This window comes from Alligator sinensis, unplaced genomic scaffold, assembly GCF_000455745.1.
Source record: "Alligator sinensis unplaced genomic scaffold, ASM45574v1 scaffold578_1, whole genome shotgun sequence".
Lineage (NCBI taxonomy): Eukaryota > Metazoa > Chordata > Crocodylia > Alligatoridae > Alligator > Alligator sinensis.
In genome coordinates, this window is record NW_005842887.1 from 592,817 (window position 1) to 605,444 (window position 12,628).

General features: G+C 48.8%; 1 protein-coding gene across 1 annotated transcript; it reads right to left on the reverse strand.

Annotated features, from left to right (window-relative positions):
• Positions 1 to 1,305: 1,305 nt before the first annotated feature.
• Positions 1,306 to 5,721, reverse strand: LOC102379481 (16 kDa beta-galactoside-binding lectin-like). Its single transcript, XM_006035903.3, has 4 exons — positions 5,597 to 5,721; positions 2,950 to 3,029; positions 2,596 to 2,767; positions 1,306 to 1,511 (listed from the first exon to the last, which is right to left on the reverse strand). The coding sequence occupies exons 1-4, from the start codon at positions 5,603 to 5,605 to the stop codon at positions 1,368 to 1,370; spliced, it is 405 nt and encodes a 134-aa protein (XP_006035965.1). The 5' UTR covers positions 5,606 to 5,721; the 3' UTR covers positions 1,306 to 1,367.
• Between the last annotated feature and the right edge of the window lie 6,907 nt (positions 5,722 to 12,628).

Consider the following 12,628-nt stretch of genomic DNA (forward strand, 5'->3'; position numbering starts at 1 on the left):
CCAACTTGAGCCCCAAGGACAGGGTACTTTGCTCAGCTTTGAAACAGTCCTCTCACTTCTTCTCAAAGAAGCAAAGATAGAGTTCACTCATATAATAAAGCAGACACTCTCCTACCCCAGTCTCTCGTCACAGGATTTTACCTCACTTCACAGGACAGTTCTGGGGGGTAAATATTTCTTCTCAGCTTAAATTGGAGGTGGAACACAGGATGGAAGTGAATGGAGAAGCCAAATATCCCAGATCAAATCACCAGGTGCATTTGGTCTATTTCTAGTGTTATCCAGCTCCGCTCCTCTTACCCAATTGCTGATGTCAGATCTGACTACTCTGATATTTCTATACAGCTTATCACTCTGCTGTTTGGACCGGCCCCATTGATCCCTTGCCCCGACCTCGTACTCCTTCACAATGCTATGAGGAACACTATGTGGAGCACAACTGCTGGTTTCCCCGTCATAGGATGTTAGCACCAAGAGACAGAGGCAGGCAAGTAGCATTTCAATTTCCTCAGAAGCTAAAATAGGAGGAACAGTATCATGCCTCTATCTTTACCTGATGGTTCACCCTAGCCTTACCAAAGTGGGGAGAAGCCACCTCTCAAAGGGAAAAAGAAATGTATGCCAACCAGTGTCCACACACAGCACAGTATCACAAGTCATTTTAAAGATTTCTCAGTTGGACCCAGACCCCATTGCTAGTCACATCCACCCACTCCTGACTGCTCTCACTCTCCCAGCTAAGTAATCGCTTGATACTTCTTCCCTCCCCAGCCTTGCTCTTTCATATCCTTGCATATGAAAACACTCACAAGCAGCCCCAGCTGTTCCCCTCCTCCACTCCCCCCCCAAAATCAGGGAAAGCTTTAAGCAGTCTGCCTGTGAAAAGAAAGGGACTTGTTCATGCTTGGCAGACTGCCTTTTTCAGAGGCTCAGCACCTCTCTGCCAAGAGCTGATAGCTATGTGCACCGGTGTTTCCTCCAAGTCTAATAGGGCCAGCCATAAAGGAGGTAAGGCTTACCCTGCCAGCTGATACCCAGCAAAGGGACAAACTGAGCTACTAGAGAAAAAAAACTGAGAAGCTGCACACACCAGGCAGCAGACAGAGTGGCTTAAAAAAGAGGAAACCAGCATTAATAGCCTTTTTTCAGTGTCAGGAGCTACTAGCCAGTGAGTTGACAGGCAGGCAGCATAGTCCAGAGAGAATTCCTAATAAGCATTTGCTTCTGATCCAGTTGGTTGTGGACTAGCCACTTCTGTTTGAGGTAGGAGAGGAAAATGGTTAAAACAAAAGATATAACAGAAAGAACACCCATGGCAAGTTCAGTTTATTTCAGTACTGGGAGCTCAGAGGAGGAGCATTAAACAGTTAATTGAATTTAATGACTTTGACTTCAAAGTCACCCTCAGTAGACACATACTCAATCTTCTCCAGGCTCAGGCGGTTGGGGAATACGATCTCCTTATCAGCCAGTCCTACTTTCAGCTCAGCTGTGTCAAAGGAGATGCATATCTGCAAAGAGAGAACATATGACAGAAGCAGCCCGTGGACTTTACAGCAGGTTTCTGCGCCCCCACCCCGCACCACCCCTCCCCGCTCAGTCCAGAACCAGCTGGAGGCTGCAGCTGTCTTGAGGGAATTTGGTGTTGCTCAGCCTCCCCTCTTCTGCCAGTTGGTATTATTATTAACTGGGGAGGGAGGAGATGATCAGCCCAGAGTTTAGCTGAAAAGACAGAGGAAGGATAGCATGGTTAAGGGACAAGATAGTCTTCCTATCTCTGCTACAGATTCCAAGTGTGGAGTAGCTACAGCTGGCTAGACTCATGACCTAGGAGTTCCTATGGAAGAGTCGCTGTCCACCCAGAGTTTTAAGTTGGGAATGTCAACATTAAAAAAAAAAAAAACCAACAAAAAACACTTCTTTTTTTTTTTTTTGAGAAAAGAAAAAGAAACAAACAAACAAAGAAACAAAGTGGGTGAATTTCAGACATGAGTTTACTATAACCAGCTCTAATGGTTTCAGGTCTTAATTCCCATATTCCCCACCCCCTCATTAATATTCATAAGCAGCTTCCTCACAGGCGCAAGGGGAAGCCCAATTCACTAGTGACAGGGACCCACTTTGATGTTGGCACTACATAAAAGGCATGGATAGAAGCCACAGTGGCCAAAACAACCTCTTCTCTAAAGGAAAGCGCTCCTTCACCACCAGGGCTGTCCCGGGGTAGGGAGAGGAATCGGGGCGATTGCCCCAGACCCTGCACTTTGGGGAGCCCCGTGGAGCTGGGCAAAAGTGGCTGCAGCAACTCTGCACCGCCATTGCTGGCTTTGTGTCTAGCTGCTCGCAACTCCGATAGTTTCATAGTTGGTAGGGTCAGAAGGGACCTGAGCAGATCGTCAAGTCCGACCCCCTGCCATGTCCAACCCCCTCCTTCTCACCCCATTGCAGACGCTGCCACTGTCAATAGCAGTGGCAGCTTCTTTGGGTCCAGGATGCGTGGGATCAGAGCAGGGGCAGGGCCCTGCATGGCCTGATTTGCCCCAGGCCCCGCACCCTGCTTGGGTTGGCTGTTTACCACCTTCAATTTCTCCTCACCTCAGTCTTGTCACCCTGTTGGAAGGGAAAATCCGTTTCCCTCTCCTCTGCTCCCCATGCCCCATCTTCCCTGGAGTTGCACACAATGGTATTCACATCCCCATGGCAGTCAAAGCGGGGGTTGAAGTGCAGCATGAGGTTGCTGCTGTCCTTGCCCACATTCAAGGCAAAGCTGTGAGGGCAGCATAAAAAGATGTTAGACAGCAGCACAGAATGACTCCCAACACTGGAGTCTGCCCCATTTGTCAGGGCTGTCACACAGACAGACAGCATTATAGGTGCTCAGATCTTCAGAAAAGAGGCAGATATCCTCCACAGTGCATCCTGCAGTTACTGCTGGGCTGCCCAACTCACCCTTTGGCATCTGGCAGGATCTTCCCCCTCACTTTGATGCTCCCTCCAGGCTGGATATTCAGGTGAGTAACCTCCAGTCCCTAAAGGAGAAAAAGAACAAATATTAGTCTTCCCCAGGTGAATCACTAGTCCTAGTACCCTGAATTGGGGTATAGGAGGGCAGCACAGGAAAGGTGTGCAGAGCCTTCTGCCTCCAAGTCACCTAGTCCAAGCAATCAGTGCATAACCATAGCCGAGTGGCTCATGAAATATTTGTTGGTCACAAATCAACCCTCACTGAGCAGAGCTCCAAGTTCTATGAATTGCAGGCACACACTGGTCTGTTCGCAGCCTGTGCAGAGGTCAGCAATCAGATGGCAAGAGACTGAGCAAGAAGTGGGTTCCTTCTGACAGTCCACAAGGATGCAGAAGGCATGGCATATAAACAGGGAAGCCTATAGTGCTGCTACCACCTTTGGGCGTCGTTTGCCTGCAGATGAATGGGCTCAGATCTCTCAAGGAAGATAAGAAATGTAGCTGGGGAAGGAGTCTAAAAAGCCAAAAAAAAAAGATTCTCCTTCAGCAGACTTAAGTGACCAGAAGCCAAGAAATAGCTTTTTAGGGCATCATAAATTTGATGTGTGCCCTCGCCCAGTCTAGGGGAAAGAGCGAGAGAAGAAGTGGGAAGAAGGGCAGGGAAAAAGTACTTGAGGGCTAGGGACAGACATTACATATAAACCAGTTTAAGTGATCAGAAACTGGTTTAAACCTGCAACAGAACAGATGCTCAGTGCACATAAACCAGTTTGAAAATGGCTAAAACCAGTTTGAGAGGGACTACATTCAAGTAGGTTTAACTGATTTGGGTCAAACCAGTTTATGAAATGTCTGTCCCAGACCTTTCCTGGTTTAAGTTAAAATCAGAGTCCTCCAGCAGCCCAGATGCTTTGCAACCCTGGGCAGGGCTCTGCTTTCTGCTCCAGTCCAGCAGGACTGGTCCCTCCCCTCCACTCCCTGGCTGCTGCTCCGACAGAGACTGCAGGTACAGAGGCATCTGCCTGGTGTCCTTCTGCTCCCCCCATCCCCCTCACCATTCTCTGCTCAAGCAGGAATACCTCTTCCCCTCTGCCTTATACAGACACCTCTCACCATTAGCTAGCATACCACATGTTGGCTATGGTCTGTGCTTCAGGACAAGACAAAGGTAGAAAGAACGGTGTCGACTTAGGGCTTTTTGGATCTAGTCAACAGGTGGCTGGTAATATCCTTCCATTCCTTCCTTGGAAAAACTTAAGAAGAGCTTAAGACAGAGGCTGTTGTTTTGTTGATAGGCTGATAAATACTAACAAGTCTCTGTGTAACCCCCCGCTGTGTAACCCAATGCTCTGTTGGGGACAGCAGGGGGTCCCTCCCTAATCAGAGCATCCTGCCAGGGCCTGACCAAGCCCCACCTCAGCTCAGCATTGTAAAAGGGAGGGAGGGCTACTCTAGCACCCCCACCCTCACCCCCACTGCTTCTAGCCCAAGCTACTGCAGGTATGTGCCTGCATTTCTTCAGTCCAGAGAGGATGTCTATACGATTAAAAACTGGTGCCTAGCCAGGTTAAACTAACCTGCAAAGATTGAGTCAACTCAGGATCAGGCTTTTTGAATGTCTGCCTCTATCCCAGGTGCCTCCAGCCTTCTTTCTCCCTCCCTCCCCTGCAAAACACAGCCCTGGGAATCTGGACTTCACTTGAGCCTGAAGAGCCATTCTGTGTTTGGCATTAGGCAGCATTCCGACCCTGCACCACACAAGAGAGCAGGAGTGTCCTCACTAGGGAGGGAAGGAAAGTGAAAGACTTTATCCTGGGCACAGGTGAAGCAGATGCTCCAGGCAGGCTTCCTAGTTAGCCTTGCCTATGTTGATCAATTCCTTCCTTCCTCTTGCCATACTGCTAGAGCCAGGCTCTTTCACTAACTTCAGTATCAGTAGACTGCTTATCACCATGGTATCTAAGAACTATTAATTCTGGATTTCCAGGCTTTCTGCTGCTTTTCTGTAGCAGGAGAAGAGTCTAAAAAACACAGCAGACAGCTGAATTAAGCAGGACCCAGCCACCAAGACAGAGATGAGCATGGAACACCAAAGAAAAAGATGATAGAAAAGGCTGGAATCCCACAGGTAGGTCAAACCTACACTCCCGTCCTAGGTTTTTCTTGCAGTTTCCTTGGACTAAGTCAAAATAAACTGGAAAGGTGGGGAACGAAAAAATAGCCTTTTTCCTAATATGAAGATTTTAGGCTATCAGGTTTTGTAACCTTGCAAAAAGTTTTGTACTGTGAAACATCCAAGATCTGGCAAAACAGATCAATAACCATACTAACGTTTCCAATAAGAATGCTAAAAAAAAAAAAAGTCTTAACTTAAATGTTTGAAAGTAATCAGTAGCCTCTGGGCCCACTTCAGAAACAGGATAGGTTTAAGTTTTTCTGGGGCAAGAAATTCTACTTCTCCCTCTTTCCTCTCCCAAAAGTCTGAGATAACAGCTATGCATTTTCCCTACCCATAATTTGTTTTTTCTCCTATCAGCCAGTTCCCTGCCTCCCTAAGCAATACCCATATTTTACAAATGAACTCTGAAGCTTTCCATTCTAACAGCCATAGCTAAGAGGAGATGAGACTCACATGCTCCATGCTGCTGACTGAAGCCCAAAAAGCTAGATCAACCACTCAATTCTCAGATCCAAGATTCAGCTGTGACTCAGCACTGATTCTCCCATTGACTTTAAATAGCAACTGGATCATGTGACAAAGGCAGCAGCAGGGGGGGTTGGGTGAGAGGAGAGAAGAGGGTTACTGAAGAATTAGGCTTCTTCGTGAACAATGGTAGATTCATATAGGGAGTGGAGAGCTAGCTCAATGGCTTTGTTTCTAAAAACTGCATTTTTTTTTAGTCAAGCTATTACATTTATGCTGAACAGCAGTAGGGCTGTTTCTGAACAATTTTTTTTTTAAAGAAAAGACACGTGGAGCTTGTGGGTATAAAATAGTTGGCTCCTGAAACAATCTTATATCTACCTGCTAGCAACCATAAATCAATGCATACATGCTAATGCTCACACTGTCTTTCTTAGCTGGGGGGCAGAGGGGTGCTACGATATTTTGACACAGCTCTCCAAGTGCTGCTGTATATGCAGTATGGTAGCTTTTGTCGTTTTAAATGAGGGAAATGAAGATTTGCTGCCTGGGGCTGGGGTTTGGGCAGGTGAAGAGGAGGATTTTGAGCCTGGCTCTGCTGCTGTGTGTTAATTTGGCACATAATTGTAATTAGTTCCCACTTCTATGACATTGGGAGGGGAGAGGGTAATGAGGCCTAATGAACTGACTGCTTGCAAAACATAAGTATTACTCTCTGCTGCTACCTCTAAAAAAATTGCTGATGTGAAAGAAGTGCTTTTAAAAATTAAGCTCACATGTGGTTCACAAGCAAATCAACTGGGAATTCAAACCCCAGCTTTTTAGAACAGTGATCTAGCCAGCCTGAATCCTGATTAAAAGAGAGAAAAGAAGTGCTTTGTTAGCTCAGGAAAAGATCTGGCAGGAGTAAACGGAGTCAGTAAGAGAGAGGATTATTTTTCAGTAAGTTGTTACCACTTACTGTTACTGGATCTTCTGGCAGAACCATAGCATCATTGCCCCATGAGGATTCTGCAAAGAAAAGGAACGTGGCTTTAAGCCGTCTTCTATACTGGCTTTGTGTGAACTAAGAGGAGAGAGTCATATGACCAGAATACAGGCAAGCTGGACTCAGTTCCTGGCTCTGTTAGACCTTTTCCAAGTCATTTAACTCCTCTGGGCCTCAGTTTCCCTATGTGTAAAATGGGAATAACGATCCCTATATCAGTACAGCCATTGTGAGAGTGCCTTGAATGTTTCTCTGTGTGCTTGAGAGACCCACAGATAGGGCCATATAAGGGCAAAATATTCTCTGTTTGGCTTACAAACTAATCAGGGCTGAGGCAGCTTTCTAAGAGTAAATACTCAGGTTAAAAAAGAATGGTTTGGGGAGATACAGAGTGGTAGATAAAACTGACCAAAGGAATCCATGGCAAAATAACAAAAGAAAATATTTTACTGACTAGGTGATTAATAAGACTGGTACTGCAAGCTACCCCACCCCAAGTTCCAAACCTTTATTGTTGGATTGAGAATTCCTATGACATTGGAAAAATCCAGTTTGCTGCAACTAAATATGAAATGCTGTCCTAAGGGAAATGCCCATGGTAACTGTATCCATTGAAATACTGAAAGCTGGACAAAGCACTGATGGAGAACAGCTGAATGGCAAACCATCTTGTACTCACAGAAGATGGATTAAGGCTCTGATCCTGAAGGAAGCTACCTCTTCAGCTGTTTATGCTTACAGAAGCCACGTTCAAGTCTGTGTAAAGCTCACTGAACTCAGTGTAGAATCAAGGCTCAAGGTGACCTGAAGGTTTGGGGCTACATTTTTTTATTAATAAAATTTGTGTCATCAGATCAGGAATGTTCTGTGGAACCGTGCTTGTTTCCTCCCTTTCTTAAGGGAAGGTTTCTAGGCCAGGAGCCAGAATGAATGGACTCTGATTGCTACCAGTGACAGATCTGTAGACAAGCAGGGGTACTTGCAGCTTCTTGTTTCCCTTATTTTTGGGAAATCAAGGAAAATCTTTGCTGGTTTCTGCAATAGGTTCTGCTCACTGCTGCCTAGAGCATTCCTTGAAATACTGTTGGGATTGATCAGGTCAGGCATTCAAAAGTTATGGGAGGGCAATAGAAATTTTCCCAAGCTGAGTGGAGGGCTCACAATATTGGCCAATGTGCAGTTTTTAAACCAACATAGGAATTTCCACATGGGGAGTTGTTAGGACATTTGTATACACAATGTTACTATGGACACAAGATGAAATTTTCCATTTGTATGGCTTAATGGCATCACACATTACATGTATGCAAGTTTGGGGGATTTTAAATGAGTCTGCATCATTGTAAACTAAACTACTATCTCAAAGCAGTTCAGTTTGCAATGTTGCAACTTGGAACATTGCAGCCATTAATCTGTCAGCTTGCTCTCTACTGCAGGCGAGGCGGGCAGGCTCCACAGAAAAAAGGGATCAGGCCCCTCATATCTTCTTCCTTCAGCAGGCACCTGTGGCTGGCAGGGTGCCGGGGGCTGCCTGGAATATAGGCTGGCTTGCCCCTGGTGCAGTATGGAAAGATGGCAGAAGGATGGCTGGGTGTGCTAGTGGCCAGAGAAGGCAGTGGAGATGGTGCATGGGGGGCTAGAAGCCCGGGCAGGCTTAGGGAAGAATTGGATCAGGCACCTCTGAGCTGAGGCAGCACCTGACCAGCTAGTAGCCCACCAGGGCAGCCCCTTGCACCATCCCTGATGCCTTCTCCAGCTGCCAGTACACCCAGCCACCCTCCTGCTGCCGCTGCCGCTGCCCCAAGGGCAAGTCAGCCTGTTCCCAGGTGACCGCAGGTGTCTGCTGAAGGCAGAAGTGATGAGGGGCCTGATCCTCTTTTTCAGTGGAGCCTCCCCACCACTCCTCTGCCCAGAGGGTGAGCTGACACATTAATGGCACAGATTAATGGGCCCCAGCCACAGGAGAGGCAGACAGGCTGTGCCAAAAAAAGGATTGGGCCCTTCTCCACTTCAACTTTCGTCAGGCACCTGCGGCCACCAGGACAATGACATACAACAACAGAAAAATAAAACCCACCATTTCAAAAAAAACTCACCATTTCAATTTAGGGCTCATAGAATAGAACCCTGAAGGAATAAACCCCCATCACATATACAAGTGCCCTTAAACTTTAATTAATTTTGGGGTGGGTTTGGATTTTCTACATCAATATAAACTAAACTAGCATCACTTCTGTGTATGGGAAAGGCCTGGGATTCTCTGAGCTTGTCAGTACAGACTGCCACTGAGTCCAAGACAGCTGTTCATAAAACATGGCCTGCATGCTTGCCCCAGCACACCAAACCTGTCAGTTTGGTAGTGTAAGTGGCTTGGGAGCAGCTCAGAGTGACCCTGACCAGTAGCCCCAGTACTGTGCCCTCCCTTAGGAGTGTGTAGGCAGGGCTAATATCCCTAGTGAGTGTCCCAGGCTCAGTGAGAAGGCCCTTCCAGAAAGGGATCTTAGAGTCAATGCAAAAATGAATGAGTCACCAATGTGACGAGGTAATAAGTAAGGCTAACCGCACTCTTTCTTGCATTAGTAGGTGCATCACGAGCAGGTCTAGGGAAGTGATACTTCCCCTCTATGCGGCATTGGTGGGGCTGCAGCTGGAGTACTGTGTCCAGTTTTGGGCACCATACTTCAAGAGGGATGTGGATAACCTGGAAAGGGTTCAGAGGAGAGCTACTCGTATGGTTGAGGGCCTGCAGGTAAGATCCTATGAAGACAGATTGAGGGATCTGAATCTCTTCAGCCTCTGCAAGAGAAGGCTGAGAGGTGATCTTGTGGCAGTCTAGTGGGGGGGGTCTGGTGGGCGGTCGACGGGCCGGGCGGGGGGGGGGGGGGGTACTCCATTTACCAGGGCACCCCTCGGGGTTATTAGAAGCAATGGCCATAAACTGTAGGAGAGCAGATTTAGATTGGACATCAGGAAAAAATTCTTTATGGTGAGGGTTGCCAAAATATGGAATGGACTTATAAGGGAGGTGGTGCAATCGCCTACACTGGAGGCATTTAAAAGGAGATTAGACAAGCACCTGGCTGGGGTTACTTAACCCCAGCGCTCTTTCTTGCCCAGAGCAGAGGGTCGGTCTCGATGATCTAATACAGGGGCATCCAACCTTTTTGAATGTGGGGCTGGATCACGAACTTTTTATCACCCAGTGGGCCGTGAGCCACATTCAAAGACCTCACAGGAAGTGATATCACATTAGGAAGTGATGTCACGTGACCTTTGACACCAATGAAGTTGCAGGAAGTGACAATGAAATGGGTCTGGAAATGTGCACACGTGTGTTGCAGCAGACAGAGCCAAAACAGCTATTGGGATGTGCTGGGAAGCACACACACATGCACATGCATGCACGCACACACGCACACACACAGCCCCAACCTGGCCCCGAGGTGCCCCCAGCTCCACACGGGAACTTACCCCGTGCCTTCGTCCACCCTGGCCTGGTCCCAAGGTGACCCCAGCTTTGCATGGGAGCTTACCCCGTGCCTCCGTCCGCCCCGACCCGGCCCCAAGCTTAGTATGGGAACTTACCTCGTGCCTCCATCCACCACACATGTGGGCAGGGCGCAGGCCATGCTGCAGCTCCCCCAGCCACGTGCCGGGGGCAAGGGGCGGAGCTCGTCCCCAGCTCATCCAATTAGGCGCGGCTGGGGCAGCCCTGCTTCCCGCAGCCCTCGGGGCAGCTGCGGCAGGACCCGGCTCACTGATGAGCCGGGCACCACGGGGGTAAGCAGCTCCCCTCCCCTCGCTGCCGGCTGGGGCCCGCGGGCCAGCCCTGCCTGCCTCGTCGCTGCCGGAGCTCTGCGCTCTGCCACCACGGCTCTGCGCTCTGCTGTCGCCACCGCAGCTCCATGCTCCACCGCTGCAGCTCTGCACTGCCGCCATGGCCCCGCGCTGCGCCATGGCTCTGTCCTCTGTGGCGGCCCCCCCCCCCCCCCACCCCCCCCCCCCCCCATGGACGCGGCTCTGCGCTCTGCAGCAGCAGCACTGCCACCGCCGTGAGCCAGATAAAATGGCTTGGTGGGCTGCATGGCAGCCCGCGGGCCATATGTTGGACAAGTGTGATCTAATCGGTCCCTTCCGAACCTAGAAATCTATGAAATGTATGTCAGCAGACAGACATGGATGAAAATTCATTTTAATTTCATCTAAGAATTAATTTTTATGTCAGTAAACCAAAGTAGAACAGAAAAAACCCAGGAACACAATGCCCAGTCCCCTGATTTCCTCTAGAAAGATGAGCAATTCATTAACAGCTAAAAACCCATCACCCATCATTGGCTCTTCCTCCCTCTTCCCCCATGCACCCTGTGTCTCACCCTCCTCTTGGTTTTCCTATAGAAGGATGAGCAATTCACTAGAGCTAAAAACCCATCACCTGTCACTGGCTCTTCTTTCTTGCCCACACCTCAAACCCCCTCTTTCTCACCCTTCCCTTCATCCCTAAAGCATACTGGTGCTCTCTTTATCCAGCTAGATGAGGGGCACCCCTCAGTCACAAGCACAGTGACTGTCAATGAGGTTGTCACAATGTGGGGCTGATCATAGATAGGGTTCTCTGTGAAGCTGCTTGGGGCGGATACTCATGAATAGGGCCAAGAGTCAGTCATTTAAAGAGCTTCTGTCCAGCTTTCCCTCCTACCACTGGGTCTGCTTGGCATTCTGACAGAGCTTATCAGCCAGGTCAAGGAATCTTATTGTGCTGGCCATGATGTCCTGGTGAGTTGGTGCCTCTTACTCTTCAATCTTTCGGAAAGCCTCGCTCACTTCATCACCCAAATCATCTGTGGCCTGTACTTGTGATTGAGAGGCCAACACCTAAAGTCTGCATCATGCTTTCTCTTGGCCATCGCTACCTGTGTCTCCACACCCCCGCTGGCAACTTTAAGAGACAGTCCAGCATGTCAACCTCCATGTATGCAAAACATTGCTTGACTACAAGCAGCAGACATATTGCTGCTTCCAACAATAACCCCCCCCCTCACTCCCATCCACGTAAGCCCTAGTCACCCAAACCAATCTAATGCTCCTTCCCCATAACTTACAAGTCCCCAGGCATGGATCCTCAGGTGTCTCCTGCACTGACAGTGATCTTTGTGTCTCAGGAATTTCTGGTGTGCAGAACAAATCCAGGGTCAGTATCATTGTGGAATCTGATGCATTCTCCTTCGCCTCTGGGATATTCAGGACAGACCCCAGGGAGAATGGAGTCATGGTCAAGAGAGCTTCTTCTACCAAAATTTGGGGTGAGGTGGGCACGCTAGTAGGGAGGGAAAGATTGCAGCAAGACCTGGATAGGTTGCAGGGGTGGGCTAACAAAAACAGTATGCGTTTCAATACTGACAAGTGCAGGGTGCTGCACTTGGGCAGTAGTAACCAGCAGCACACTTATAAGATGGGAAACTCCCTTTTTGAGAGCATGGAGGCAGAAAGGGATCTTGGAGTCATTATTGACTCCAAGATGAACATAGGCCGACAATGCGAGGTCACGGTCGGCAGAGCTAACCGGACCTTATCGTGCATCCACAGGTGCATCTCAAGTAGGTCCAAGGAAGTGATCCTCCCCCTCTACGCGACACTGGTCAGGCCACAGCTGGAGTACTGTGTCCAGTTCTGGGCGCCCCACTTCAAGAGGGATGTGGACAACATTGAGAGGGTCCAAAGGAGGGCCACCCGCATGATCCGGGAACAGCGGGGCAGACCCTACCATGAGAGGCTACGGGACCTGAACCTGTCCAGCCTTCACAAGAGAAGGCTGAGGGGGGACCTGGTGACCATCTATAAACTCACTAGGGGGGACCAGAAGGGTTTGGGGGAGACCTTGTTTCCCCTAGCGCCCCCTGGGATAACAAGGAATAACGGCCACAAAATTAATGGGTGCTTCCACATGTGCACTTAGTTGCAACTAAATTTAACGCACATTAGTGTCTCGGATGGCCGGAGCCGGCTCGAGGTGATTTTCGAAATTACTCGTTCGC

What these genes read in the sequence shown, in the direction of transcription:
- LOC102379481 (XM_006035903.3), bottom strand. An exon ending in ATCCTGCCAGATGCCAAAGG is followed by an intron (nt 2,768 to 2,949) that starts GTGAGTTGGGCA and finishes CTGCCCTCACAG; the next exon opens with CTTTGCCTTGAATGTGGGCA. An exon ending in AACAGGGTGACAAGACTGAG is followed by an intron (nt 1,512 to 2,595) that starts GTGAGGAGAAAT and finishes CTCTCTTTGCAG; the next exon opens with ATATGCATCTCCTTTGACAC.